Source organism: Canis lupus, chromosome 5, assembly GCF_003254725.2.
Source record: "Canis lupus dingo isolate Sandy chromosome 5, ASM325472v2, whole genome shotgun sequence".
Lineage (NCBI taxonomy): Eukaryota > Metazoa > Chordata > Mammalia > Carnivora > Canidae > Canis > Canis lupus.
In genome coordinates this window covers 28,975,743-28,991,174 of record NC_064247.1, presented here as the reverse complement: position 1 = coordinate 28,991,174, position 15,432 = coordinate 28,975,743, and the positions used below count along the sequence as shown (strand labels likewise).

Below are 15,432 nucleotides of genomic sequence, written 5' to 3'. Positions count from 1 at the left end.
ATTCTCAAATGAATGAAAAGTTAGAGTGCGAATGAGCTCTTACTGCATAGAGGATATTGTGCTAGACAAGTTAGTTAGGGGAGATATATCTTAGGATAAGCATTTGCTCATGGACTTTTAGCATGGACAAATACAAAATGAGTGCAAGAGGATATTTTCTCATGTGCAGTGGACATGAGCAAACCTATTTGCGAGGGCAGGCAAAGGGGTCTACTGGGGGTATAAAAGTAGAAGGAAAAGATAAAGAACAGGTTTGATTTTCTCCACTTGAAAAATGAAGTATGTGAACCAGGTGATTGACGATAATTCTGAAATGCTGCTTCCCAGTTTTTCCTAGAGCCTGCCCTGCAAGGTGACAACTTCCCTAGGTCTTTTTTTTTTTTTTTTTTTTTTTTTTATGATAGTCACACACACAGAGAGAGAGAGAGAGAGAGAGAGAGAGAGAGGCAGAGAGAGAAGCAGGCTCCATGCACCGGGAGCCCGACGTGGGACTTGATCCTGGGTTTCCAGGATCGCCCCCTGGGCCAAAGGCAGGAGCCAAACTGCTGCGCCACCCAGGGATCCCCCTAGGTCTTTCTCCTAGGGTATATCAGGAGCACACATGATGGCTGAGTGGTGGAAAGAGGGACACTTGTTTGCAGGGTGCTTGGCAAGGGCACATATACATTGTCTTCAGGTCTGGACGAGTCCATTGTGAGGCTTCAGCCATGGAGACCCAAGTTCTAACACCACTGGTCGGTCAATGATCTTGGGCTGTCTGCTGTCTAGTCCACACTGAACCCAGGTTTCTTTTCTTTTCTTTTTTAGTTTTTATTTACTTATGATAGTCACAGAGAGAGAGAGAGAGAGAGAGAGAGAGAGGCAGAGACACAGGCAGAGGGAGAAGCTGGCTCCATGCACCGGGAGCCCAACGTGGGACTCGATCCTGGGTCTCCAGGATCGCGCCCTGGGCCCAAGGCAGGCGCTAAACTGCTGCGCCACCCAGGGATCCCTGAACCCAGGTTTCTGAGGACAACTTGTTCTTGAAACAAAACAATAAAATAACTGACCAATTCTCTTTATTAAATAACAAGTAAATAGTCTATATACAGTCACTGGTCTTGCACATGAGTGCTTCCCCTTCTGTGGAAGTTATCCCATGTGATCAAAGCACCAGCTCAGCAGCATGCTCAAATGTCCAATAATAATGTGAATTGACCAGCAAGACACGCAGGTGACCCTCATACTGTCAGTCACCACACATGCAGGAGAAAACAAACCAGCTCAATTCACAAAGATTTAGGTAAAGACTTATTAGCTTCATTTCAAATGACTGTGTTGTGCATCTCAGCAGCTCAACAATTCAACCAGCTGTTGCTCTTCAAAACATGTGTCACTTTCTTTGCATTTGGGTCAAACTCCAACTGTGAAGATCCATTGAAGAAATAGTAAAACCCTGGAAACATGGACAAGGGAAATGAGATATTTTTTCAAAGAAATAAATTTGGCAACATATAAAACTCAGAATAATAGATAATTAAAATTGCTAAGTGATTAGAGTTTTACTATGTGCAGGGACAATGATAAGCATTTTATATGATTGTCTTTTCATTCCATATGATTGTCTTTTCATTTCTTTCTGCAATAATCCTATGAGGGAAGCATATCTAACTCCATTCTACAGATAAGCAAGTGGAGAGTCAACTTATGTTTGCCCAAGGTCACTCAGTGAGTAAAGGCTGGAGACAGCCTCCCAGCACTGCCTAAAGGCAAAGCCAGGCTCAACTTACTAGGTTATTTTGCTTCCAGTCAGACAAAACTCTTCTTTGGATACTATGAACTCTTTATTTTCTTTTCCCCAATAGTCCTCCTCCCCTTTCCTCACATTACAGCCTGAGGGTCATTTCTGGTCCCAGAGAAGCATGGAAACTCCTTCAGAACACCAGAGAGCCATTTATGGCTCTGCCATTATGGTGCTTGGGTTACCTTTCAATAAGGATCACCAGCTTCCAGCCTTGAGCAGGAAAAAAATATAACTTTTTCATTTTTATTTTTTTGAAAGATTTATTTATTTATTTTAGAGAGAGAGAGAGAGAGCATGAGTGGGAGAAGCAGAGGGAGAGGGAGAGAAAGAATCTCAAGCAGACTCCCCACTGAGCACAGAGCGGCTGTAGGGCTCCATTCCACGATGCTGAAATCATGACCTGAGCTGAAACCTAGAGTCGGATGCTCAATTTGCTGTGCCACCCAGGTGCCCCCCAAAATTACTTTTTTCAAACTTTGGGTGCATGAAGAAGCAATTATTTACAACTGACCAGTGTGGGCAGTGACTGACTCAGGGCAATCTCCCTGGGAATGAGTAGTTATAGCAAGATAGAGTGGAAGGGAAAGCCAGCCTGTGTGAAACCTGGCCACACCACTTGAGGGGATTTTTTTTTTTTTTTCACTTGAGGGGATTTTTATACCCGCTTGGTAATTTGAAAAGTCTAGATGTAAGGAAGTGACACTTGAGCACTTCGGGTTTTTTCTGCATATTCAAAATAGAGATTTGTGTTAATTGTCTTTATAATTCAAATCAATGTATTATATGAAGTGGTCATATAACTGGTATGGAATTAGTAAGTTGAAATCTGGGAGAGAGGAAGGAACTGATTAAAGAAAATCTGTCATTACATGGTCCGCATGGGTGGCTCAGTCTCTTAAGCGTCTGACTCGATTTTGGCTCAGATCTTGATTTCCAGGTCATGAGATCAAGCCCTGCATTGGGCCCTGTGCTCATCAGGAAGTCTGCTTGAGTTTCTCTCCCTCTGCCTCTTCCTCAGTCATTCTCTGTCTCAAGTAAATAAATAAATCTTAAAAAAGAGAAACTCTGTCTTACAAATTAATCCAATTGTCCTCTGCTACCATACAATGTTTCAAGCAACCCATTGCCAACAAAACAATGTCCTCTTACCAAATGCTTCAAACGCAGCATCAACCTTCGAGTCAACCCCTGGAAAGTCTTCTGCTATTTGCTTGGGAAAGCCTGGCTCCATGGATTGTCTCTTCTCATCAAATCTGCATCCAGTAAAAGAAACAAAGCACAGCATCACACAGAGGCCAAGTTACCGAAATTCTTTTTTTTTTTTTTAGAAATTTTTTTAAAGATTCATTTATTTATTTATGATAGACAGAGAGAGAGAGAGAGAGAGAGAGAGAGAGAGAGAGAGGCAGACACACAGGCAGAGGGAGAAGCAGGCTCCATGCCGGGAGCCCGACGTAGGACTCAATCCCGGGACTCCAGGATCACACCCTGGGCCAAAGGCAGGTGCCAAACCGCTGAGCCACCCAGGGATCAAGTTACTGAAATTCTTAAGTCATGTTTGGTTTAATGTAGAATTCTAGTAAGCTTCCTAAGCACCACAAATAAATGCCAAACATATTAAGTATTACAGAAATATGTGCCTTTAATGGTATTGCAAACTTATTTCTTAGAACTGTATCTCCACCAGGAGCAGAGGTAACATCCTGATCCAGCAGATGCTGTCTGTTATCATACATCTAAGTCTGGACAGAAAGAACATTAGTTATCTTTCTATCGCAAAGACATGAAGGTATGAACAGATGAATTGGCTCACTCATCTCAAATACAGATTTCAAGTTCTCTACCACACTTAGCTCGTATATGTCCTCTCTACCCTGCACATCTGGATTTCCTATGGCAGCCTCTTAGGAAAAGGCAGAGATAAGGAAAGCACAGTGAATGTATTTCAGACTCACTGACTGGACATTGGTTCGTCCACCCAGTCGTCTGGGCAGATGGCCCAGAAATTAGCCTCTGTGAGTCCTGGGTTCTAGCCATAAAACTGGACCACTCTTGCTCATCATCCTCTGAAACAGGCAGCACTAATGAGAGCATGAGGTTAAGGGAAGCCCTGAAGAATCATCTAGTAAAGTGGGGAAGATGAGGCAAATACCCACAGAGGTGATGAGTCCATGGGAAAGGAATGTTAACTTGTGGCCTGGATTCTTGAGGCTTCTTTCAAAAAAATCCAAGCCCATCTAGGTTTGGAGTCCAGGAACGGAGCTCCACAGGGTGGTGGGATTTGAGGCAGGTCTTGATAGGTGAGTGGGTTGGTGGGGGTGGATTTGTGGGGGCTGGGGGCAGAGGAGAGAAGAGGCCCTTCAGGCAGGTGGGGCAGTTCCAGCAGGAAGCTCCTGCCTGCTGCTCACAGGCTTAAGGCAGAAGTGAGGCAGAGGCCTCTGTGACCAGCGCTGCTGCCTTTGAAAGCAAGTGTGACCCCATCCTTCATACTGGAAGAGAGGTCACGCTGAGAGTGACCTGCAGGTTTCCTTGGGGGGGAAGAGAAGATAATTTCCCTAATGGGGTTCATACAAAGCCATCCCAACCACGTCTTACCGCCAGTATTTGTCTCCTACGAAGAAGTACGTTTTCTTCTTCTCCTTATCAAAAACAGCTGCATCAATTTTCTTCACGGTTGGAGGAAAACCCAGGGTGTGGATGCCTTTTGGATAACCGGCTTGTACCTCAGTTCCTCTCATGGCCCAGAACTGATTTCCTGTTAAGAAAATAATTCAGAGTCACACTGAATTTATAACAGTCGAGTCTGAGTTTTAGAAAATACTTGTCAGCACCTTTGTTTTCATAGTGAAGATTTAATCCCCAGCTCAAAGTGGGCTTCTAACAAAAATTTGCAGATTGAATTAATGGACACAAATCAAAGGAGGGAATTTACAACTTTGAGTGATTTATATTCCTATGTGCATTTTTATTATCTGTAAAATATAAATAAAATCATACCAGACCCAGATGTTTTTCACTGTCTTAGAATAATGAAGGAGACACGATTTGTCATAGTAGAGAAAATTCAAGTCCTATTCAGTTTTCCTGTGAAAGCATTTATTTCAACAAGTTAAAGAAATTATTTAATAATTACCTTTAAAAATGAAAACAATATCCTTGCTAGTCTCTTCATATGCGGCATCCAAGCCTGAAGGAAGGGATGGCCAAAATGAAGAGATTAAATAGAACCCAGGTTCAAGTGTCCTGAGGGATTTTCGCCAAAAATGTCTGAAATACATAAAAAGGGAAATGAAAATTGAAAAACAGATTTTCACCTTTAGCATATTTTTCTCATTGTCTTCCTCACCCGTCTTCCTCCCCCCTTTGTGTTCTAGGCTCGAAGGCAGGCAGAAATTAGGGATATCGCCAATGGGAAAATATCTTCTTTTTCTTGGGAAGCCTGCACTGGACCTCCAGCCAGAGTATTCCAAACCAGCTTCTTCTAAAGATAAGGCGACCCAACTGTGCAATAATTAGCAATTCATGCAAACCAGTGTAGCTGTCCTCACATCGTTTACAGATTCAAATAGGTGGATGGTGTGTGTACATGCATATGTATATGTCGGTATTTCTGGGGTGATTCTGGAAGTATGTACAGAGTCCTTAGCAGTTGATGGGTGGGGGGGATGCCTGGGGAACCCAGTGCCAGAGCAGTGAGGGCTTGCCTTTCACTTTCTTCCTATTTGTGCAGCTTGAATGTGTTATCATGGGCATATTTATCCAGCTGTGAGTAAATTAATTGATTAAATGTAATGCTGTTCTGATGCCATTTTTAAAGGAGACCAAGATAAAATTCTGATTCTGACGTTCAACTTGAGCCGTTTGAAGAGCAAGCCCGGCTTATAGTGACTGGAAACAACAATAAGAGGACAGGAATCAAATCAAGTCTTTGAAAAAGAGCTTGACACTTTTAGGAGAATGTAGAGGGCGAAGCACTAGATCTCAATGATTTCAAGCTCAGAGAAAACATTTTTGCTTTCAATATTTAAAAATCTTTATTAAGTCTCTGTTCTCCTTTCTAAGCATTGTACACCAAAAGAATAGATAGAGAAATGTAATTTTCTGGTCTGACCTGTCTTTAAAGAACAGGAACTCTCCCCTCAGGGTGCTGATTGCGTCGAAGGACAAAGTGGGGTCACATGCAGCTGGTGTCCCAGGTCCTGGAGGCACAGATTCCGTGGGCACCACGGGGTCATTGGAGGAATCAGAGGGAGGTCCTAAAGGGAACAGATGTAGGGGTGCAAACAGAAGGAGAAATGTGATGACAGCGACCCATACACTCTCAGGGTGCTTTGAAATGCATTGCAAATGCTTTATGCAGCATTTTAAAGCTTTCCTGAAGACTATCACTGCAAAGCTACCATGCCTGATTTTTCTAGCATCACTTACCACCATACAGGGACTGGATGCCATTCACATCATCTTGAGAAAGATGGAAGCGGGCCAGATCTGCCAATACATTGTAGACTGGGTACATCAGAGCGCTAGGGTCAGCCGAGTGAAAGAGACCCAGGGAATGGCCAAGCTCATGAGCAGCAACGAGGAATAAATTGGTTCCTAAGTAGGAAATAATAAATAATAGTTACTTCATCCTTAAACACGTGTATATCCCCTAAGTCCTCTGTGTGTTATACTAGTTTACTTCCTGGAAGTACACAGGCTTTTCTTTGCCTTATTTTTTGGTTAACTGATCAGCTGATTATACTCTTCATGGAAAGCCAAGTGTTCTTCAAGGCTCATTCTTGAAATCAATCTTTGAGACAAAATATCCAGCCATGTCCAACCTACCCCCCACTCCTGCCCCAGGCTCTTATTTACTTCCTGAGAACCAGGTCCCTTTTCTTATATTCTGGAAGGGAACCAAACCACTTGTTTAGCACATCCATAAATATTTCTCTTCATTTGTCAACGAAAAGCTAAACACTGTTTCAGCATATTAATGTTTGCCAGTTATGGTCTCAGTTAAATGAATCACAATTTATTCATCTCAATTCTGAAATCCTTAAACAACCATATGCCTATTATTTTCCATTGGACTATTGCCTGCATAATTTTTCCACCTCAAGATTATTATTAAGCATATAGTGGGTCTGGAAATATTAGTAATGATAATTGTCATAGAGTTTTCAAGATTGGCCTAAAACATAGCATGCCTAATCACGCCTAGCTTTTGTCACAAAAGAGATTTTGGCCACACAAACACTAGCTGTATTCGTATTTTTTCCTTCATATTATTTAACCCCCCCCCCAAAAAAAATTAAAAAAATAAAAATAAATAAGTAAACCCAGAATGCTCAAAATTGGAAGTTATTGGATAATTATGTTTGACATGCTAAGTTTACTTTTGTAAGCATTATACATGTAACTTGTGATCCTAGAAAGTCCTCATTAGAGACTTTGCAGTAAGAAGTTGTTGAGTTAAAACAAAGAAATATATCTAACACTAATGTCACATTCATACTGTCTACAGAGATTCTATTTGTGTTTTGATTATAAATCCCAATAAATTTCAGAAGTTATATTATTTCTTTTAGCCAATTGTTTTAAAACTTTGGAAGCCAATCCTCAAAGTATACAGTTAAGAACTGAGAAATGTTCTTCTATCTAAAAAATTTGGACATTGTATTTGGGGGCTAGTGCTTTATTTCAGAACAAGTCCATTGAAACTCTTGTTAACCTAGAGACAGTAAAATGCTGATTTACCAGAAAAACCCAAACAGGAAAACTCAGTTTCTGAAATTTAATTCTCATCTCCATTTTGAAGAGTAAAGAAGAAATTTCCCCCAATGGGATACAAGTGGTATCAAGCGCCTGTATTAGTGCAGAATTAATGCAATGCACCATCCCTTGGATATCTGTAATTTGGTATAATGAGAAAATACTCTTAATGATGTTCCTAACCCACACTAGAGCTGTGGTCATCAAAGAAGTACTTAATGATGTTTCCATACTATGCTGATCAAGACAGAGAATAAACTTTTTAGATATCTGAAAAATGGTTAAAACAAAAATATATTCTACTAACTCTTGAGCCATTTGGAAAATCTGGGAAGCCTGCTTCTTAAAGATTCTTAGCTATTAAGAATTTTCTAAATCTAAAAAAAACACCCACCAAAATCATTCTGAGAGCTGTGTAACTAACCTGATGTATCGCTTGTCCATTGTTCATCATCGTCAAAGTGGGCATCTCCATAAATGCCAGGCCCAGGTGGGTAGGCATGACCCAAAACATTTCCAGGTCCATCAAAAGGGTTAAAGTCTCCGTGATCTAACAGAGAAAATGTTTTTATTGGAAATATAGGTAATTAGGATCTCTTTGGAACATCCCTCACCCTCCCGCTCCCTCAACAACGGCAGCTAAATGGATGCGTTTCATGTTTTATTTGTTTTTGTTCCTTTACCTCTAACTGCAAAAGAAATCTTTATGTCAGCCTCTCCTTCATCAGTCCTGGAGAAAGTAAGTGGAGTCACCTCCTTCCAGACATTCAGAGCTTTCTCAATGGCAGAATCAACAGCATCTCTTGGCAAATCTGGTGTATAATTCATAATTCTTTAAGAAAAAAATGGAATGGGTTATTATTTTCTCCTGTGGTCATAATTTTTAAAATGTCGTTATTATGTGAAAACCTTTGTGGACCCGTTACCTGTAAGTAAGGTGAGTTTTCCTCCACTTGGGCATGCCAGGGAAGGTGGTGAAGTCACCGACGTCAGGAACGCCACACCTGGGCCTGCGCATCATCGCCAGGGTGTCCGAGTCCACCTTCCCTGTCACCTCCAACCCGAGGAACTTCTGCATTTCTCGGATTTTTTCAACGACAGGACCACTGTTCCTTCTTCTGACAAATGGTTTCACATCTTTCCCAAGGTTGTAGTAGTTTTCTAGGTATTGCTAATAGGATAATAAGTAGAGTTTTCAGGTCATACTTATGATTTTTAGCCTTTTATAGTAAATGGCAACTGCTGACTTAATCTGTCTGTAGTATTCCTCTGGTTTACTGAAATCAAAATAAATGTCATATTCTGTTCAATTCTTCAGTAACAGACTCCTCCTCACTTCTGTTTTATCTTTGTAACCAGAACTTAGTCTACTCCCAAAGCAATGAAAATGAAGCAGAAAATCAAGATAAGTATCTAGTAAACTTAAAGGAGGAGCACAGAGCAAATAGGCTTCTTTGGGCATAATTGTGTATCCCAAGCACATTTATTCAACTCCCTTGGCTTTCTACTTTATGTGTCTCACGGGGACCTGGCTTAAGGAAAAATGTTGGACAAATCCCTGCCTGCGTCTAAACACGACCCTAGCAATATAAATATCTAGCTAAACTTACGTTGGATTAAAATGCCTCAAGAAGTTCCAACCAAGGTACGTTTAATCATGCTCTGCACCTGTTACTCCTGCACTTCAAGCCCCCGTGCCGCTGCCGCCACAGTGGTTGCAATCTTAAATAAACACCTAATATTTCTGGCCTTTTTTGTTCCTGTGTGAGAGGAGGCTGCACGGTGGGATAGAAGACTGTCCACATCCCTTACCCTATAGCCCTCGGTCCCTGAACGGCTCCTACACAGTCAGCCTCAAGCATCCCGAGTGTTGGGTGAATGGAAAGCAGAGATGGTTTTCCCACTTGGCCCTGCCAGTGCATGTGGGGATGTGTCCATCACTTACCTGGGTGAGTTCCATGTTGTTGTTCTCATCCTCTGCAGCTCTGTCCACTGGATAGGCTGAGCACACAACCCCACAGAAGAGCAGTAGAGCTGGAAGGTTCTGCATTTCCACAGTCTCTTCTTGGCTCTATGACGTCTTAGTAGTGCCTTGCTCCCTGCCTACCTTCTCCTGGATGCACTCTCTGGAGCCCTGACTTTTATAGGGCGACAGTGTTGGTTTAGGTCACCCGCAGCTTGACTCATGATTGCTTTCATCCGAGTGGCAGCAGGACCATGTCCAAAATTCCAAATCCAAAGTAGGATGATACAACCTACTTTACTAATTTCTCTCAACCTTTCCAATTTTACAAATCATAACAGTGATTAAGCTCCAGGAAATGCTTCCTGTCTTTGTAAGAAGAAAACTGGGGCATTTTTTTTATTATGGAAAAAAAAGTGACCAGAATTTACTAGAAAATTTATGTTTGTATGTTTGAGAGAAGAGGAAAGCTGAGCTGGTAAAAAGTTAGAATAGGTTAGAAGATTTAAATGCAGTTTTATTTTAAGGAAAATAAACTTAAAATCAAATGTAATGAGATGTAAGTAAATGAAAAGCTGTGCTTACATAGCTCAAGTCTATACTATTAGATTCTGTTAAAACAGAAGAAATACATCTAGAATAAAATTGGAAGGAAGAGTTTATTTTTTGATTCCTTGATTTGAAATATATGCTATTAGTTCCTGGTTGGATTTGTTAGTTGTTGAGGAGGGAAAGCTCATGGGCAGGACAGAAGGAAGATTGTGAAGGGGAGGAGGTGTAACCTTTCTCTTCTGGTTTGTCTTCATTCTGTGCCCAATTTATGAGCAGGTGGCAGATCTCTGATGGCCGCCTGGAAATTACTGGTGGAGTTGATCATGCATAGGACCAAAATTCTCTTTCAATCTCTTTCCTTCATCCCTCAGTTCAAATTTGTAGATACTTTGAATTTTATTTTTTTTAAAGATTTTATTTATTTATTTGAGAGAGAGAGAGAAAGAGAGTAAGCAGGCGGAGCGGCAGAGGGAGAGGGAAAAGCAGACTCCCCGCTGAGCAGGGAGCCCAATGTGGGCTTGATCCCAGGACCCCAGGATCATGACCTGAGCTGAAGGCAGACACTTCACCAACTGAGCCCCCCAGGCACCCCTACTTTGAACTTAAAAAAAAAAAAAACCACCCTGAATTATCTCCCAGAGTGCTTATCTGTTTTCTCTTCTCTCTTTCCTTTTACTCCCTTCTCTCCCCTTCCTCCCCTTTCCCTCCTGTCTCTTGCCCAGCAGAACGTCGCTCCCCACCCCCATGCCCCAACTGAGGAACAAATGCTTGTGGGGAAGACTGGAGACATCCCCAGGGAAGGGAGTTGGTTGAATGTTTTATCATCCTCTTGCCGCCTGCCACCCGCCCCTCCCTCGCTTGCTTGGCCTCCCTTAATCAGAAAAAGAGAAAGAAAAGCAAATTGGAAAGAGCAAAGCTTGCAATTATTAAATGTCCACCAAGTGAACATTTTTTATTTGCCGCCTCACTCAGGTTTTTCTTTCTTTGCTTATTTCTTTGCTGAGGAGCAGAACACCCAGGAATGAGAAACCCAGTGAAATGGTTAATAAAAATGAACAGTTAACAAATGCAAGTTTTGCTCACTGCCTTTGCATTTCTTGTGCATTTTCCTTTTTTTGCTGTATTTTTGTATGTTTCTGAATGAACGCTGGAAAGGTCTCCTCCAACATGTGTCAGAGAAGTAGTAAGACCCCTGTACCTGGCAGCGTCCAGTTATCTGCTGGCTACTTGCCAGGGGTTGAGCATCAAGTGTAAGCATCTGTTTTTAGACTAGATTCTATCTAAAGACATTCGTTCCTTTAGGGGAAAGAATGTGGATCTTGTCTTGATTGAAATCGGGGAAGTGCTCATCCACACTGATGTCTGGATAGCTAAGGGAGCAGAGTCCGGGGAAGGCTCCATAGAGTGAGGCAGAAGTTGTTACCCTCTAAACAGAAGAACCCTAGCAGCCACACCTCTCCATTCCTTCTGGATTAAGGTTGTTTTTGTGTAAATTTTCTCTAGGATCATAACTTGGAAAACATATTTCAAGTTTAGAGGGAAACCTGACAGATATCATGTTTATTTTCCCAGTTGTCTAAACACAGTCAGCAAAGTGGGCCATGTTGTTGCTCCTGAAATGGATGCAGAGGTCTGTTCAGACAGTGTCATCTGGTAAAATGATTTCAGAGACTTCTCCAGAAGTCTCAAGCCTCAGAAAGAGTTCACTATCTGTTTTTCAGTGGTGCCTTGGACTCACCTCTCTTGTAGACTGTCCATGCTGGGCTAGAGTGGGATGGTGTAAACCATGCTTCCCTCCATCACTGTAAATTCTCATTTCCCTCTGCACCCCTAATGGTGAACTGGGTGCCCAGGATAAAACAGACACCCTAAGATTGCTTAAAAAATTAATAATATATTAATTATGAATGAAAGGTTTAAAGGAAGAGTCAAAGAGATGAATGAATAGTCAAAAAAACCTCATGAATCATGCAGGTATTTCTAAATCCCCAGATCTTATGTGTCATATTTACCAAGTACCCTATTGACTAAATTTTTTTGTTTTATTGTCTTTGAAATCATTTAATAAAGAATAAATTGAAGACTTGTATACTCTTATTCTTCATTCCTATGTCTGTAAAATATTAAAACCGTGCAGCATCTAGGGGTTTCTGACAATGTGTGAGAGTTGATTTGCATCTGGTAGATTAAATTTTAAAAGGCAATGCGTTAATGAGGAATAGGTAGATCACGGAGCAACAGAGTGGAAGAAAAAAGGAAGAGAATGAGAACAAGAATAAATCCACTAAGTGTAGAGGGGGTCTGTGAACACTAGAAAAAAAGGTGGGCTTTTCCAGCACAGAAATGAAAATGACTGTTCCACAGAATGATTATTTGTTCTACGGCTAAAAACGTACGTCAGATAAGGGCTTGCTGCAAAAGCTGACCTGCAGAACTCAGAGGACTGGCAGCAAACTTAAATTCAATCTGATTCAGAGTTGGACTCAAAAGCTGGCAGACAGTCCCAGTCACATCCTTCCTGATAACTTCTCACGTTTGTCTCCATTCATTGCTCTTCTCCAGGACTGATCAGACAAGATAATACATGAACCTGCTTCTCCCTCTCCCTCCCCCTGCTCGTGCTCTCCCTCTCACTGTCTTTCTCAATCAAATAAATAAAATCTTTAAAAAAAAATACATGATGCTCATTACTGCCAGCAGAATCATTTTTTCAGAGATATGTTCATTTATTACACGTCTGAATCTCATCTTAAATGCCTCAGAACCCCCAACTGAGAGTGCACATTTGGAGATCACAAGTAGTGGAGAAGCTTTGAGAAAACATGACCAAATGAGCAATTTAAAAATAAGAAGGAAGGAGGGGAGGACAAAATGCAGAGATGAAGGAAGGAAGGAAGGACATGATCCAGCAGAGCAGGTGGTTCCTGCAGAAGCACTTCTCGGGAGTATAAGAGCAGTTGGAACAGGCCCTGTGCAGAAGGAAGGCGTCTGCTGCAGGAAAAGCCACAGGGCAGTGGACGCAGAGGAAACGCCGGGAACAGATTGAATACCTATGCAGAGTCAAGAAAGCTGAACATCTCTGTGGAAAATAGTAGAATTATTATTATTATTTTTTAAATAAAAAGTGCCTGAAAGATAGTGACAAAAAATGAAAAACGAGGCTATGGGCAAACAGGTTGGAGCTTTTTTGTGAAAACCCATTAGTCTCTGGCTAAAATGTTTATACTGTTTGTGATGGAAAGTCATATTTCTACAGATCTTTTAAATAAAGTTTTATATACTTCAATAAAATTTCATATTTTTATTATAATAAAATACAGAATACAGAAAAATGTAGAAAGTAGAAAGGAGATCACAAGCAGTCATGCCACAAGGAGAAAAACATGATTAACACTTCACTGTGCTTCCTTCTAATTTTTCATTTTTTTATATCATGGTGATTAGGTGAGATTTATAAAATTGTATCTGTTTTTTCCACAATTCTGAAACTCTCCAGCCAGGGAGAAATGCTAATAAGTACTTTTAATTTGAATTATAGGATCCTATTTGAATTATAGGAAAAATATGTTTCTTACAGGTTTAATATATGTTTTTCATAGTTGGAATTTGACTCCAGGGCACCTGGGTGGCTCAGCCAGTTAAGCATCTGCCTGCAGCTCAGGTCATGATCTCAGGGGTCCTGGGCTCCAGCTGGCATCAGGCTCCCTGCTCAGCAGTGTCTGCTTCTCCCTCCTCCTCTGTCCCTCCCCTTGCTCGTGCTCTCTCTCTCTCTCTCAAATAAATACATAAAATCTTAAAAAAAAAAAAAAAAGAAATTTGACCTCATACACTAATCTTCATGACTATTTGCTGCAGAAACATCCAAACATTTTAGTTGGAAGGTAAATTGAAACAGAAAAGGAAATTAGGAACAGATAATACAAGCACGTGGATGGTCAGGTTTCTTTTCATTTATGAAAGCATAATGACTCAGATCACTCAACATGAGTGATAAAAATGTCGAAACCCATCACTGACATTCCTTGGTGGTAGCAACAGGCTTTGTGTGGCTCTGGGCAACTCCGATATTATGGAAAGAAGGAGGGTATTTTGTAATATTCTTGGCAGAAGTATTCCAATTGTGCAAACAGAATAACACGAATTAAAGTTCCTAGTGGTACTCCAACAGGCAGCATGCTCCATCTAATTATAAAAAGTGTTACTTGAGAAACATGTTTTCCAATGCGAGGATCACAGTGGAAGTAGGACAGGTGGGAGCAGCCCCATGAGGCAGGCATGGCCCCCGACGGCTGAGTCCACCTGCAAGCCAACTTTCTGCCGAAAACAGACTTTGTCAAGCAAACTGGAAAGACAGCCCTATTACACTTCCTAGAGCCTGACCTATGCATTCTGGAAATGTTCATTTGGAGTCAGTTGGCAATTGTATGCCTTTATGTAATTTTTTTCCAGGGGTGGTTCCACCATGTCTGAGCACATCTTTTGTTAACCTCTCCTATGGGAAATACCTTGGACTGGCATGAAGTGGGTCATGGTTTTTCCCCCTCTCTTTCCAACTCAACACACATCCAGTAGAGACATGGCTTCAATGTCTGGTAGGAAGAAAGTGATAGGAAGTACATGTTCTGGTGCCTGAGCAGATATGTGAGGAGCAAAATATCTTCCTAGTTCTTTCTGATTATCAGAGTCCCTGGGCTTCAGTTCATAAGATAGAGATGAGTCATCAAATCTTTTTCTCCAGGGATGCCTGGCTGGCTCAGTGGTTGTGAGTCTGGCTTCAGCTCAGGTCATGATTGTGGGGTCCAGGGATTGAGTCTCACATCGGGCTCCCTGCAGGAAGCCTGCTTCTCCCTCAGCCTGTGTCTCTGTCTCTCATGAATAAATAAATAAAACATTTTTTAAAAAATCTTTTTTTTCCAATGCAACTTTACTGCCCCTCTAAGCCACAGAACAATTCGTTATAAAACAGCCAACTTTGTTTTCAATGTCACAGCTTTTTTGTTTCTTTTCATTTTATGTGCAAGTCTGGGAAAGGTTGCTTCAGTAACTACTAGCCAGGGTCGTCTTCTTTATTTTTTAAAGAAATATTTATCATAGAGTTAGATATAAATATAGAGACAGATAATTTTCAAATTTCTATCTATTTAGGAGTATAAATTAAAACATATCTGAGCTGTTGCCCTTTGAGAGGTCCTATCCATGGAACACTATGGTTTTAGGAGCAGGATCACTGCATTTTCTAACATTAACTTTTTAAAAAAGACTTTATTATTATTTTTTAAAGGTTTCATTTATTTATTTATTTATGAGAGACACAGAGAGAGAGGCAGAGACACAGGCAGAGGGAGAAGCAGGCTCCATGCAGGGGGTCCGATATGGG

The 15,432-nt window shown here is 41.2% G+C and overlaps 1 protein-coding gene across 1 annotated transcript; it reads right to left on the bottom strand.

Annotated features, from left to right (window-relative positions):
- Positions 1–1,041: 1,041 nt before the first annotated feature.
- Positions 1,042–9,668, bottom strand: LOC112671545 (stromelysin-1). The gene is made up of 10 exons (XM_025465799.3): positions 9,486–9,668; positions 8,467–8,711; positions 8,224–8,372; positions 7,965–8,090; positions 6,212–6,379; positions 5,895–6,039; positions 4,917–5,050; positions 4,379–4,538; positions 2,933–3,036; positions 1,042–1,435 (listed from the first exon to the last, which is right to left on the bottom strand). Exons 1-10 carry the CDS (start codon positions 9,588–9,590, stop codon positions 1,335–1,337), a joined length of 1,437 nt encoding a protein of 478 aa, XP_025321584.1. The 5' UTR covers positions 9,591–9,668; the 3' UTR covers positions 1,042–1,334.
- Between the last annotated feature and the right edge of the window lie 5,764 nt (positions 9,669–15,432).